Source organism: Xenopus tropicalis, chromosome 1 (genome assembly GCF_000004195.4).
Source record: "Xenopus tropicalis strain Nigerian chromosome 1, UCB_Xtro_10.0, whole genome shotgun sequence".
NCBI lineage: Eukaryota > Metazoa > Chordata > Amphibia > Anura > Pipidae > Xenopus > Xenopus tropicalis.
In genome coordinates, this window is record NC_030677.2 from 68556830 (window position 1) to 68570010 (window position 13181).

A 13181-nucleotide genomic window follows, 5' to 3' on the forward strand; every position below is an offset into this window, starting at 1 on the left:
CCCTTTTAATATGTAGTTCTTTCTTTGCTGCTGTCTTCTCTTCCAGGAAGGCTTTTTACAAGATGTTTAAACAACTTTGATTGACATTTGAAGTGAGTGATGTTGATGGGATCAACCCTGCCTCAAGTCAGCATTCCTGTTCATCCAATGGGGGTTCAGTTGGGTCAAGGCTCTGTGCAGTCAAGTCAAGTACTTTCACTTTCATCTCAATAAACTCATTCTCATTGGATCTTACATTGAGCATAGGAGCAGTATTGTGGTGAAACAGAAAAGAGCCATCTCCAAGCTGTCACCACAAAGTAGAAAGACAGAATTGTCAAAAAATTAATTGTATGATGCATTGGCACCTGTGTTGGCAATGATCACTGTGGCTTAAATAGCCAGTTCTAATAATTAGAAGGGGCTTCCACATCATTTTGGCACAAACTGATATCCATCCTGATGATAATACCATTGTTTTCTTGTTTTTTTTTTTGCTACAATATCAAAGAACCTAAGCGACTAGACAGCTGTAACGAAGAAGAAAGGCATATGTTTAAATATTAGGTTTAGAATTCTCTTATCACTAGGTTTGGAGTATTTCATGAACTTTCACAAAAAATATTTGAATCACTTCCTTCTATACTAAGTATTAACACAAAATGGTTAGAGAAGAAAGCTTGCTAACAATAGGTAAGCCTTGAACATACATATTGTTTAATTGTGCATCTGCTAATTTCATGACAGACCCAATTATTAACATGCTATGGAATGTGAAAATACAAGATAGGATAAGAAATCAACACCTCACAGGACATGCTTTAAAGCATAAAGCAGGGTCTCTCATCACATCATAAGATTCCCTTAGGGAATCTGCTTTCATGCTATAATCATGTGATAATGCTCAGTACATGATGCTTCCTAAATCAAGACAGTGTCTAGACAGTGTTGCGTTTTTGGAAGATTAAGAAGGAACGTCAGCAGTAGAAATATAATGTACTTTAAATCAGAGTTCTTCTACACAATGTTAAAGAGAGTGAATAATATATTGGGAATTACGGAATGATTTAATTGTATAAAGTTATTATTATTATATGGAAAGTGCAAACTGAACTATGATTTAAAAAGCAGTTTTTACCCAATATTCTAAACTGGTCTCATATTTCATCAGAAGAAGAAGTCTATAAAAACAGTTAATTATTACTTTGACATTACACATATGGAAAAAAATTGAGTGAATGTGAAAAGTGAATGCCCTGCCCTTACAACCATATTTTGAGTGTTTTTGTATGCAAAAGAACAGTACAAAAATCTAAGCTGGAATAATTATCAGCACATTAATAACTTAAATAGGTCAACAGTGCCACCTACTGTACTGAGAAAACAGTAAGCTACAGGAAAATGGGCAATGTAGGTTGCTCTTATGACGCAAATTTTTACTTAATAAGGTTTTAAAGATACTTTCAGGCCAATGTTTTAAATAACTGAGGAATTTTTATTTTTATTTTATTCACTAACTGCAATAGTTCACTGTATACAAAGAGGACTCCATTCAAAGGTAACATAACATTTACAGCAGTTGTGCCCTATGAGCAATGACTTATACTTCACAAACATGCCTGTACTTTCATTTATCTTACTAAATAAATATTATACTAATACAATAGTATATGCCTTTTACAAACCTGAATAAACCCAATTTCGCTTCGGTGAAAAATGTGCAAAACTGCTGAAAAATTTGTGTAGCGGCGATAAATTCACAAAATGCAGATACTGCACGCAACATTTTTTATGCAACCATGACTTTTTTGGTGCAACTGCAACTTATTTGAGCCGACTGCAGCTTGCTTGACGCAAACGTGACTTTTTTGATGCTACCATGACTTTTTTCTCACTCTGCTAGTTTTTGTTGCAATTATTTTTGCAGCAGTTTCATGAAAACATTTGGCAATGGCGAAATGCGGAATTTTTCAGCAAATCCATGCCTGGCGAAAAATTCCGCTCATTACTAATTTTTAGTAAAGACTATTTAGCATGAATAAAAATAAACAAATAAGAAAATGATGTTTACAGGACATGCTGTGTTATGTACACATTTTTCACCATGTAGCATACCTGCACCCGTAATCTTTCAGTTCTGGGAAATGGATGCACACTCCTCCATTGAGACAGTATCCATCATAAGCCAGGGGACATTCTCTGATTATTGTCTTGCCTAGAACATTAATTGTACTCATTATGGAAGTGCTGATGGTCGTAGAAAATTCCAGAAACATACACATAACCTGATTTGTAAAATATTAAACAACACTTCACTAGAAAATCTGAATTCACTAAATCTAATTCAGTCATGCTTTTAATGGAGAAGAAAAATGACAAAGAGAAGAAGGCTGGTATTTTTATTACAGAAAACATGGCAGCCATAACTTAAGCAAATAAAACATGTAATTGATTATAAGGAAAACTGTGACTAAGTAAAATCAGCAAGTTATTAAATATTTAAAGTTCTCTGGCTCCAGTGTAAGGCTTTGCAAGCATTTTAGAAGATAACTCACCAGTACAGTCGGCTGCGCTTCCTGGAAAGCCATTAGTGCATGTGCAGGTGTAATTCCCTTCTGTATTGGTGCACACTGCATTTTCCCCACATGTATGAGTTCCCCGACTGCATTCATCAATATCTACCAGACAAAGAATTCCGGTTAAAAACACTGTAGGCCTTGCACTTGACATACCAGAACATAATAACTGTTGATCGTCTGCATATATTTCTCTATCAATAAATTATGGCTGAAAAAACAGCAAATAAGACATCATATGTATCATATACCGTATACTATTGCAGTGCAGCACTAACGGTTATCACTGGAAACAAGATCTCCACTTTAACAAGCTTGGGCCTGTGAAATAACATATACATACATAGATGCTAAATTACAGAAACACTATTGCCGACAGCAGTGGTGATTCTGGGGCTGCTGCTGCTCTTTAGCATGGGAGCAGGCCCCGAGGGGCCCGAATCACTAGTGCAGCTTCTTACTGCCCCTGGTAACTGGTCCCTCACTTCTGCCTGAGGCAAGGTTCTCTACTTACCTCATGGCACGAGCGGCCCTGGCCAACAGCAACCAGTCAAACTGGTTTCTACTTCCACTTGTGCACTTAGCACCTACACCCTACATGAATTGTAGAGCTTTAATCAAGCACGATAGATAGATAGGCCTATGATGAAGTGTCCCTTGGTAACACGAAACGCATAAGGCTTTATTGTCTTATATATTCATACTGTAAAATAAATCCAAATGTTTTAATTTTTATGGCTCCTGATTTCAACTTCTTGGCCCTGACTGGTGCCAGCCTGCAATTGTGTATCCTGTGCTACATGGAGCAGGGAGTGGCCTGAAAAATGCGAAAGCATGCATTTTCAGGCTGATCTCTACCCCGTGTAGCTGCAATCAGGGTAAAGTTGTGTCTGTCAATGCAGCTACACGCAGAAGCATATATGAGTGTATCTGCTTCTCTCCGCCTGCCTACAAAACACATGATGGTACGCCACATCTGACTGCGGCCTTAGGGCCAAATTTATAAAAATCCCTAAAAATCAAGACTAGTGGTGACAAAAAAATGTATTTTTTAACCTTATTTTCTTTTAGGATCCTTTTAGGATTTTATTCCTATGGTTTCCACTTACTGCCACCACTGTTTAAGACACAACTTATATATTGTACCATTCTATAAAGCTGTATTTGCTATTAAAGGAAAAGGAAAGGCTAAAGGTTAGGAAACCCCCTGTGATTGTAATTGCTTACCTGAAATTCCCAGCCAGTGCACCTGTTAGGGAAAACTGTACTAGCCTGGGTCTATGCGAGCTAGCGCTCCATCTTCCTTTTTCGGCCTTGCATAGTAGAGTGAAAAGCCAACAAACAAAAAAGCCAGCTTTTCGCTCAACTGCAAATGCGTTGGCCTGGGATTCAGAAAAAAGAAAACAGAAGGAAGAGGAATGCTCACTCGCATATTCCCCGCTCGCATATTTGGTGCAGTTTTCTCTTACAATCACTGGGGGGGTGCCTAAAATTTGCCACCCCCCCAGTGATTTAGCCTTTCCTTCTCCTTTAGGTACAATTTGTAAAAAGATTTGTCAATTTCTATTTCGATACAATATATTTTTAGATCACCAAGTATTCACTCTAGGTTTCAGTTTCATAAAAAATCCAGATAATTAAGTACACTTTGCACTAAACCAGAATGTCTTCCTGCTGATACTGCATTAAGTGACTAAGCCCATAAGTGTCAGCTCAGTGACCCTCATGACTATTCATCAAAATCGCAGTTATTTGATGAGTAATACAACTGGGTCAATGTCAATTTGAGTTTTTTTATTCATACGAATGATTTCCAATAAATCCATGCCCTTGTTCCATTTTGTCATTTTCTTTACATTTGCCAAGAAAATGGAAAGAATTGCAGAAAAAAGTAGTGGACTTTCAGTCTTAGCATTGATCCAAGGTAGCTGCTACCACCAAAGGGAGTACAGTAAACAAACCCTGATATGTATTATTTATTAGATTACATAATAACTAGTTATCATTGTCAAGTTTATAAGTCAAATATATATATATTGATCAAATCTTTCAAGTATGTATCTGCTATGCACACTGATTTTGACCAATTCTTTTTTAGGAAGATTTTCGCCAGGTAATACACAGTAGTCAGATGATGAAGCTTGCTTGCCTTGCTTTTCAAATAGTGCCACAGTATTACATTAAGGAATACTATCATATTTTTTTTTTTTAAAAACTTATCAGTTAATAGAGTTTCTCCAGCAGAATCCTGCATTGAAATCTGATTTTCAAAAACATATATTTAATGTTGAAGTTTTACATGGGGCTAGCCTTCTTCTTCATTTCCCAGGGTGCCACAGCCATGTGACCTGAACTCTGATAAACTTCAGTCACACTTTGCTGCAAGTTGGAGTGATATCACCCCCCTCCCAGCTGCCGATCAGCAGAACAAAGGGAAGGTAGCAAGATAGCAGCTTCCAGTAGTTATCAGAATAGCACTCAATAGTAAGAAATCCAAGTTCGGCTTGGGACTCCCCCAGTTACATGGGAATAGGAGAAACAGTAGGTTACCTGAAAGTAATTCTAATGTGTAATGCTGGCTCTGAAAGCTCAGGCACAATGCACTGAGATGGCTGCCTACACACCAATATTACAGCTGAAAAAATACATTAGTTGGTTCAAGAATAAAACTTTAAATGGTAGAGTGAATTATTTGCTATGTAAACAGTGTAACTTAGAAATAAAAAGTATACCATAAAAATCATGGTGGTATCCCTTTAAACCACTCCAATATCACTCTGGCCTTCTGTTTGGGAACATTCTACTTCTGATGAAGCAATCATCTCGTCCCCAGTTTGTAGGCAGAGTTAGATGTTTTTGATATTGTATAAAGATATATTACAAATACACAGTAGATTATAATTTTATATTTGGGACTGTATCATTAGAAATGGCTGCTTCTGCTTCATACTGTATGTATTTTCTTAATATTAAGTTCCTATAGGTTGGCACAGTATAATAGCATTTTTATTATTTTTTTCCTTAGTGGAATTTTGCTGCTCTGATGTGTATTAAGGGATTTGTATGGGCTGATTATATGTTTGTTTATTGGTTTGTTTCAGGTTAGTTCCTAGAACTACATGTATAGAGTAGAAAGGAAGTGGCAGTGTAGTGGTTTTTGCCATTAAAGTTTTAAACAAACAGAAAGCTAAACGCTAAGTCAATAAAAGCAGAAGGGAGCAAAGCTTACCCCTCTGGTCTCCTGGAACTCCTGGAAATCCGCAGACCTGACCACAGCAGGACTAGCAATGTATGAAGATTATCAGGCCTAACACATTTAATAGCAACAGACAGCCACATTCACAGTGGCTGTCTGTTGCCACAAAACGCATTAGGCCTGAGCTACTCCCTGCCCACATATGTTTTTAATTTACGTGAATAAAGACTATCAATTTTATGGATAAAGATTTTTTTTCATCTGTCTAGTCGAAGTGTACTCTGCTATGCTAATCCTCACAAATTGTTGATAGTTTTCTTCCTGAGATAACATGACTTTATTGCCCAGAAACAACAACAAACACACGAGATTCGTGTTTTTTTCTCAAGGATGACTTTAGGTTGTTCTCCTGTGATTTGGAAATTCACATATAGGAACTTGGGCCCTGGGGATTTTTGGATAAGGGATATCTCTGTAATCTGAATCACCAACATTTAAGTCTGCTTAACATTATTTACACATTAAATAGTGTTTGAATGTTTTGCCACCAATATGGATTCATGCTGGGGAAACAGTAGAGAAAACATTTCTGCACCAATAGCCACTCCATCTGTCTGCAACCAGGCCGGCACCATGTCAGAGAGGAGGTGAGCATTCAGAATGTTTCTTTCCCTCAGAAACAACCTTGTCTTACTGTAGCCTAACTGTAGGAAATAAACATTTATTAAAAAGGGAATGTTGAAACCTGCTAAACTAATTTCCAAGTTAAACAAAATTCTAAACTTATCCTTATCCTAACTTATCCAGAGCTAAAATGCTCACTCAGTTTTACCCAAGAGCAACCTTTTCATGAAACATACATTTTCTTCAGAGCAAACCAATATACTTTTTTAGTACGAAAAGTATAAAAAGATTAATGGTGCATTTTAAAATTCTATAATTATCATTATAATGTCCTTTAATGTCCCACTGTTTCCTTACCTGTACATTGAAGTCCATTTCCAATGTAGCCATACTTGCACTTGCAGATATAACCCCCCTCTGTATCAATGCATTCTGTCTGGTGGGGATTGCACGCAGCAATGTGAAGAGAACATTCATCAATATCTACAAACAAAAGCATACATTGATGTTGAATGTTGTTCTTTTTAATGAAGAATTTCTACTGCTTTGTCTTTCCCACAAACTGGCAGTGACTGAATAACAAGCCCCAACACACGCAGGCCATAGTCCAACAACACTAAAATTCATGTTGCTGCTTGTTCTTCTCTCTGGGACCACACAGCAGCCTATCTGACTAATGCTTGCCCCTAAGCAACTGGGCTTTTATTTTTGCACTTCCATAGGCCTCAAAAGATATCACTTTGAAAACAACGCTGTCTATAAAATCAAAATTCTAGGGATAGCACTGCAGAAATGGTGTCAGTAACTTCACTTAGCTCTTGTCCCATTTTTATCTGCTACTGTACATAAAACAAGAAGAATATTAACTGAACTTTCTACTCAAACATATGTTTTATATGTTTATTTAAATGTAAAATTTACAGCAAAGTAAGAATTAAGAATTAATGTATAATGTCAGGGCAATAAAATTGCTTAGGTTTACAGAGCTTTAAATACAACGTGTTATATAAATATTTTTGTAAAATGCAAGTATTTTGCAATTAGCAGAGAATCAACATTTGAAATCCCCAGAATAAATCTAATTACTAACAGAATGGTAGAAATGAAAAATAAAGGCCTGGCCCAGGGTTCACCATAACAGCCCATGTTCCAAACATGAACAGCTGGACACTTTCTAATGTAGAGTTTATAGATTATGAAATTAAGTTTACTGCTATGCAAACAAATTAGAATGTCATAATAACGCTTTAGTAACTGGCAACTACAGTATTAAAACAATGTAATTCCAGTTTTCAAAATGAAATATTTCAGGGTGCCATAGCCCTTTAAATGTGTCATTTTATGAAAACTGGGTATCATAACAGAAACTATGCATCATTAATTACATTTACATTAAAAGCAAAAGATTAAAACAGAGACAAATAAAGACTAGTAAGAAGAAGGCAAAAATCTTGGGAGCCATGAAACAATAGTAGGTGTACAAAATCATATTTAAACTGAAATATCATATTCGAACCACCTGAGAAGGGAGAAACAAAAGCAGCAGAGAGAGCACCATAGGAATGGAGAGAGAGAGAGCGCAAGAGAGAAAATGGGCGGTAATAAATGGCAAGTGGAAGCAAAGCCTAATAATTTGTTTGTGAATCCACACTCCTGGCTCTACCTAAGCTGATCAGAAAACCCTGCACTGCACTGATGAGCCCCAAGAAGTGCGAAACCGGTCTGTAGTTGGGAATCTGATCAGCTATTATCCTGGCTTCTGCTTTAAAAACCCAGTGGGTGAGCTTTAGCCTATAGGATAAACCCATGTAAATAGGATTTTTTTGGAGCTCTTTGGGATTCATTCCCAGAATTCCCTTTGTTTATTTGTATCTGTATGAGGCAGTCTCCTTAACCCTAATGATTAGTTAATGAGATAAAGGAAATTTTGAGTCTTCTCAAACATGGGCACCATTCAGGTATGTGTCTTGTATGAAGGGAGTTTCCACTACAATTTAGGGCAGCGCCACTGAATAACATGCAGCAGAGATACCCAGCTGTGCTTTTGTACCCAATGACAAGCATTTTTTCCAACTGACAGACTCCTGTTAGTAGTACATCAACTGAAATGTCTTTCTCCTTTGCCATCTAAGGCTAGGCTTACATCAGCGCCTTCTCTATCAGCAACGAATAATGTAGGGACAAGCAAAACAAAAATACATTTAACCATTTTACTCTGTGAACACAATGAACAATTTTTTCATCATACCTTGCATCTCTTATCTTCACTATTAATAAATCTATGCTCTCTGTATAAAGGGAGAATATTCACTGATGCTCATCATGAGCCTTATAAATTATAAATGTGTATTGTATTATAAATCAACTATTTACAGCTTACACCCTCCTCTTGAAACATCACAGTTAAGGTGCCCATACATGGGCAAAATCTCCCAAAGTAAATGAATGGAAACCCCTTCATGCAATGAGTTTTCTTGGGGGGAAGGGAGTCAAATGATCAGAAAAGACTTGGTTTGGCCCACCACATTCGTAACAAATTAGGCAAAGGTTATGACATGAGCACATATACTCTTGTATTTTATAATGAAATGTTTTTCCTTTCACAATTGTTCCAAGGGAGGAAATAGAACCTCCTCTTAAAACCCACTGTTCTGCATTGTTTAGTACAGAAAGTAAAACACATTACATGAAAAGAGTAGACAGAAAATATTTCCAGTTTCCAGTTCCAGCTCTGTTATTAAATTCATTTTGCACAAAGCAGTATGAAAGTGTTAATTTCATTACAGTTCATAACCGAGTGAAATACAAGATAAGAACCCTGCAACTGTGATATAAAAAAAATAAGTTTCACCATTGACTGTCCTGGTTTGCACCAGAATTATTCTGAAGAAGAAAATAATGCTTAAATGGCTTGAATTAAGATGTTAAATGGTAAATCTCTATAATGAACACCTATAGTAAAGTAGGTACATAGCCCATGAAAGAGAAAGAAAATGCCTATATAGTTTTAAAGACGTTTGTTGTTTAACTTACCATGACATAACCTCCCATTCCCAGTGAAGCCTTCCAAACACTGACATTTTGGGCCATCCTCTGATGAGACACAATGTGCATTGATATCACAGTGAATATCAATGCAGCCACTGTCATCTGTTGACAATATAATAAAAGATGTATCACTTCTTCATTTCTGAAAATAGCAAATCAGGTGAATGGGTTTCTTAAGATAAATCCACCTTTTGTAGCAATGGAAGTTGCTTTTGTACTGTTTCATACTCTATCTGATAAGCCACATATAATTCAACTAAATTCGCTAATATCAGTGTAGTAACAAAGTCATTCATTGCTTCCTGCACAACTGTGGGATTAAAACAGATTTACATTTTCTGGTGTGCCTATCATTTTAGGAAGCTTTAACAGAAATTAAACTGTGGGTAAAACTACATTCACTTGAAAATTGATCAACTTATCCTTTTAAGTAGATCATTTTCAAAATAATTAAGTACAGCTATGGGACCTGTAATTAAGAATGTTTGGGGCCTATGGTTTCCTGGATAAGGGGTCCTTCCATAATTTAGGCCACCATATTTTTCACTTACACGTTAATTAAACCCAATAAGATTGTTTTGTCGCCAATATGAATTAATTATATCTTATTTAAGATCAAATACAAGGTACTGTTTTATTTTTTTAAACATTTCAATTATTTGTTTAAAATGGAGTCTCTAGCAGATGGCCTTCATGTGATTCAGAACTTTTGTTAAAAGGTTTCTGTAAGTGATCCCACCTGTACCAGTATAGTCTCCCTCCTGCTTATTGGTGCACTAGTTGGTATACTGTGAAGTGTCTAACCTTTTTATTGGTTCCACGTGATATTTATACACTATGGGGCAGATCTATTATGCTGTGTAAAAAACAACATCAAAATTCACCACACGTCACCATTTTATTCACTGCATAAAAAACGGCGTAAAATCTGCATAATTTTTTTACTTGTCTTTTCTTCAGCAAAAATTTACATAAAGTAATGGCATAATATATGGCATTCGGACAGCGAACTTCTGCATTTATTTTATGAATTTCATTTTACCCAGCATAATAAATAGGCCCCCAAGTATTCCCCAAATGGATACATGGCTTCATAAGTGCATGTTTCTAAAATAATAATCCAGGTGTCTAAAACAGCAGATATTTCAATAAATTGGCACTATAACACCAGTGTGTTAGTGCTATACACAAAAATCTTTGTTTTGTTGTGTGCGCTGGCCTCAGAACTTGTGTGTGCACATTGCTTAGAGGAAACATCAGACTCTAGTCATGAAATCAAATGCTTCATCTAGGACAGGGGATCCCCAAACTTTTTCACCCATGAGCCACATTCAAATATAAATAGAGATGGGGCGCAAAACAGGCACTGGGAGCAACACTAGGAGCAGCATGCAAGGGGTTTGTGAGCAACATGTTGCTCCCCTGCAACTGCTTGGGGACCACTGGTCTAGATGAAACACCAAGTACATACCAGAGAAGTCACTGTAACTATAAGAAAAGCTCTTTTGTATTACATAGAACTATGCAGTTCAGAAGCAGTGCAGGAAGGAAACTTACATAGATTGTTGCTTGGGAAAGCAACATGCACTCACATTCATAATGTAGCTTTGTTGTTTCCAAAAAATCTTAGAATCTTAAATGTGAACAAATTGGAATATATAAAACTAAGATATATGAGAAAAAACACATCATTCTTCACAATCAATCTCATGCCAGTCCAATTAACAAAACTGCAATCCTGGCGAACGAATCATCTCATATATATGTACTTATTAAAGTACTGTACATTAGCAAGAAAGATTATACAGATTACATATAAATACAGATTGACACAAGAGGCTACAATTATCCATTCCATTTTACAGTGAGTTTGGGTTTGAGAAAAGATTGTTTGCAGTTACCAGAACACATACATTTTATGTTGAATGTAGTAGGTTAATGTTTTAATATTAAATATTACTGAATAAGTGACTAGAAAATGATACAGCCAATGGCACACTGACAAGACCCATTGTTTTACGTCTTCGTAATAGTAGGGTCCTTTCACAGAAGGCAGTAATGAATGGCCACATGAATGAGAACCTTATTGTTACTCCTAATATTTAGCCCTCATTGAGATGTGTATTAATTGTATACTTGTAAATATACAACCTTACATAAATCTAAACATGAAATTAATAACAAACCTTTCAATATTAGCATCCTTATATTATTGCACACACCTTTTATGCCCCATTTAGAAAGCTTTTTTTATAGAGGGCATTTACTGTAAGTCATACCTGATACCATAATTTCTGCCAGCAACCCATTTCTGCTACTTGGTGCTTCTCTCGTCCCCATTTCAGCATTGCTGGTGGAAAGTGGACCAGGAAAAAAAGATTCAGAATGAGCTGTTTGATTGTTGCTGTCTTTCTCTTTTCTAGGCAGGGGGATGTCATCTGCAATGACTGAGAAGCATAAAACTTCATTTTAAAAAAGATGACATATTTATCTCATTAGTCATTTCTAAGTTACTCATAAAGGCTTAGTCCTTTATTATAATAAAACATATTAGAGGTATAATAGGATCAAAAGTAAATATAGAGAGTTAGAGAACAGAATTATGTTTTATTGCAGTCAGGTGCGGTGGAGTCTGCCACATAATTTAGTGCGTGTTTTGTGATAAGCAGGGACTAACTTTAAACTAAAAGCCGAATTAAGGTGCTCGTCATCTAACAAGCAAACAAATTTCACTTTGAACAAAAGCCAGGGCATAAGCCAGGGCCTTCAAAGAAGATGAATGAGGACACTCCCGTAGAGCGTAGCCATGCCAAGGCAGAATATCTGAACACGTATCAAGTATTTTTAGATTATATTGTCAGCACAGTAAAGCTTTCTTTGTGCTACATGAAGGCAAATGAAATAGCACTCTTCCCTTTCAATTCTCTATGTCCCAGCCAGGAATACAATTCAATCCATGAAGGGTATCAAAACAAACCAGCTTCTCTAATTCCATTCTCCAAAACACAATAAAAGATTGGCTGCAATGTAGTGACAAAGAGTGTGTGAAACCACCCCCCAGAGTGACACATTTGTATATTAGTGTCTATTCAGAGCTAAGCTGCATAAAGCATTCAAAGCAATGACACTATAATCTCACCAAATAATTCTTCATATATGATATACCTGTTTGTGCCTAAAATGCTTTTTCAATAACAACATATTTGGGAGGGGATTACATTCATCCCAGGCTACCTGCTGTTGTTTCAGAGGCATTAACAGTTTTTCCATGTCACATTGCAGAAGGACTTTATTGAACAAACGTCGGACACCAGGTCTCTTTTCACAGCTCAACACAGTGGCACCTTTTTGTGAATGGAAATGTGCTCTTACGTGATAAACTCAAGGGTTAGGAGTATTTTTGAATATGAACAAAATCTTGGCTAAAAAGTGCTATGTCCAGCTAGTGATTTTAGACCATGGGTCACACTGGACTTTCTTATCCAGATAGTGGAGGAAGAAGGGAGAGGGTGCTGTGCTACTACATCCCTCTGCTATTGTGTAGAAATAAAAATAGGGTGTCAGAGTGGTCATTAATCAATGGGCCAAAAACAAAGTTATGTATATAAGGTATATTAGATACCGTCATTTATGAAAACTCAAATTTGCATCTGGGCAGTAACCCATGGCGACCAATCAGAAGTTTGCTTTCATTGTTCTGCCTATAGCTGGCTGGGTGGAAAAATCTAATCACAGATTGGTTACTATGGGTTATTGCC

At 36.5% G+C, this 13181-nt stretch overlaps 1 protein-coding gene across 1 annotated transcript in view; it reads right to left on the reverse strand.

Moving 5' to 3' along the window:
- Positions 1–13181, reverse strand: part of egf (epidermal growth factor) — a 66647-nt gene that overhangs the window by 12259 nt on the left and 41207 nt on the right. The window contains 5 exon segments of the mRNA NM_001113007.1: positions 2095–2194; positions 2535–2657; positions 6733–6858; positions 9409–9525; positions 11703–11870. Coding sequence (NP_001106478.1) covers positions 2095–2194; positions 2535–2657; positions 6733–6858; positions 9409–9525; positions 11703–11870 — 634 coding nt within the window.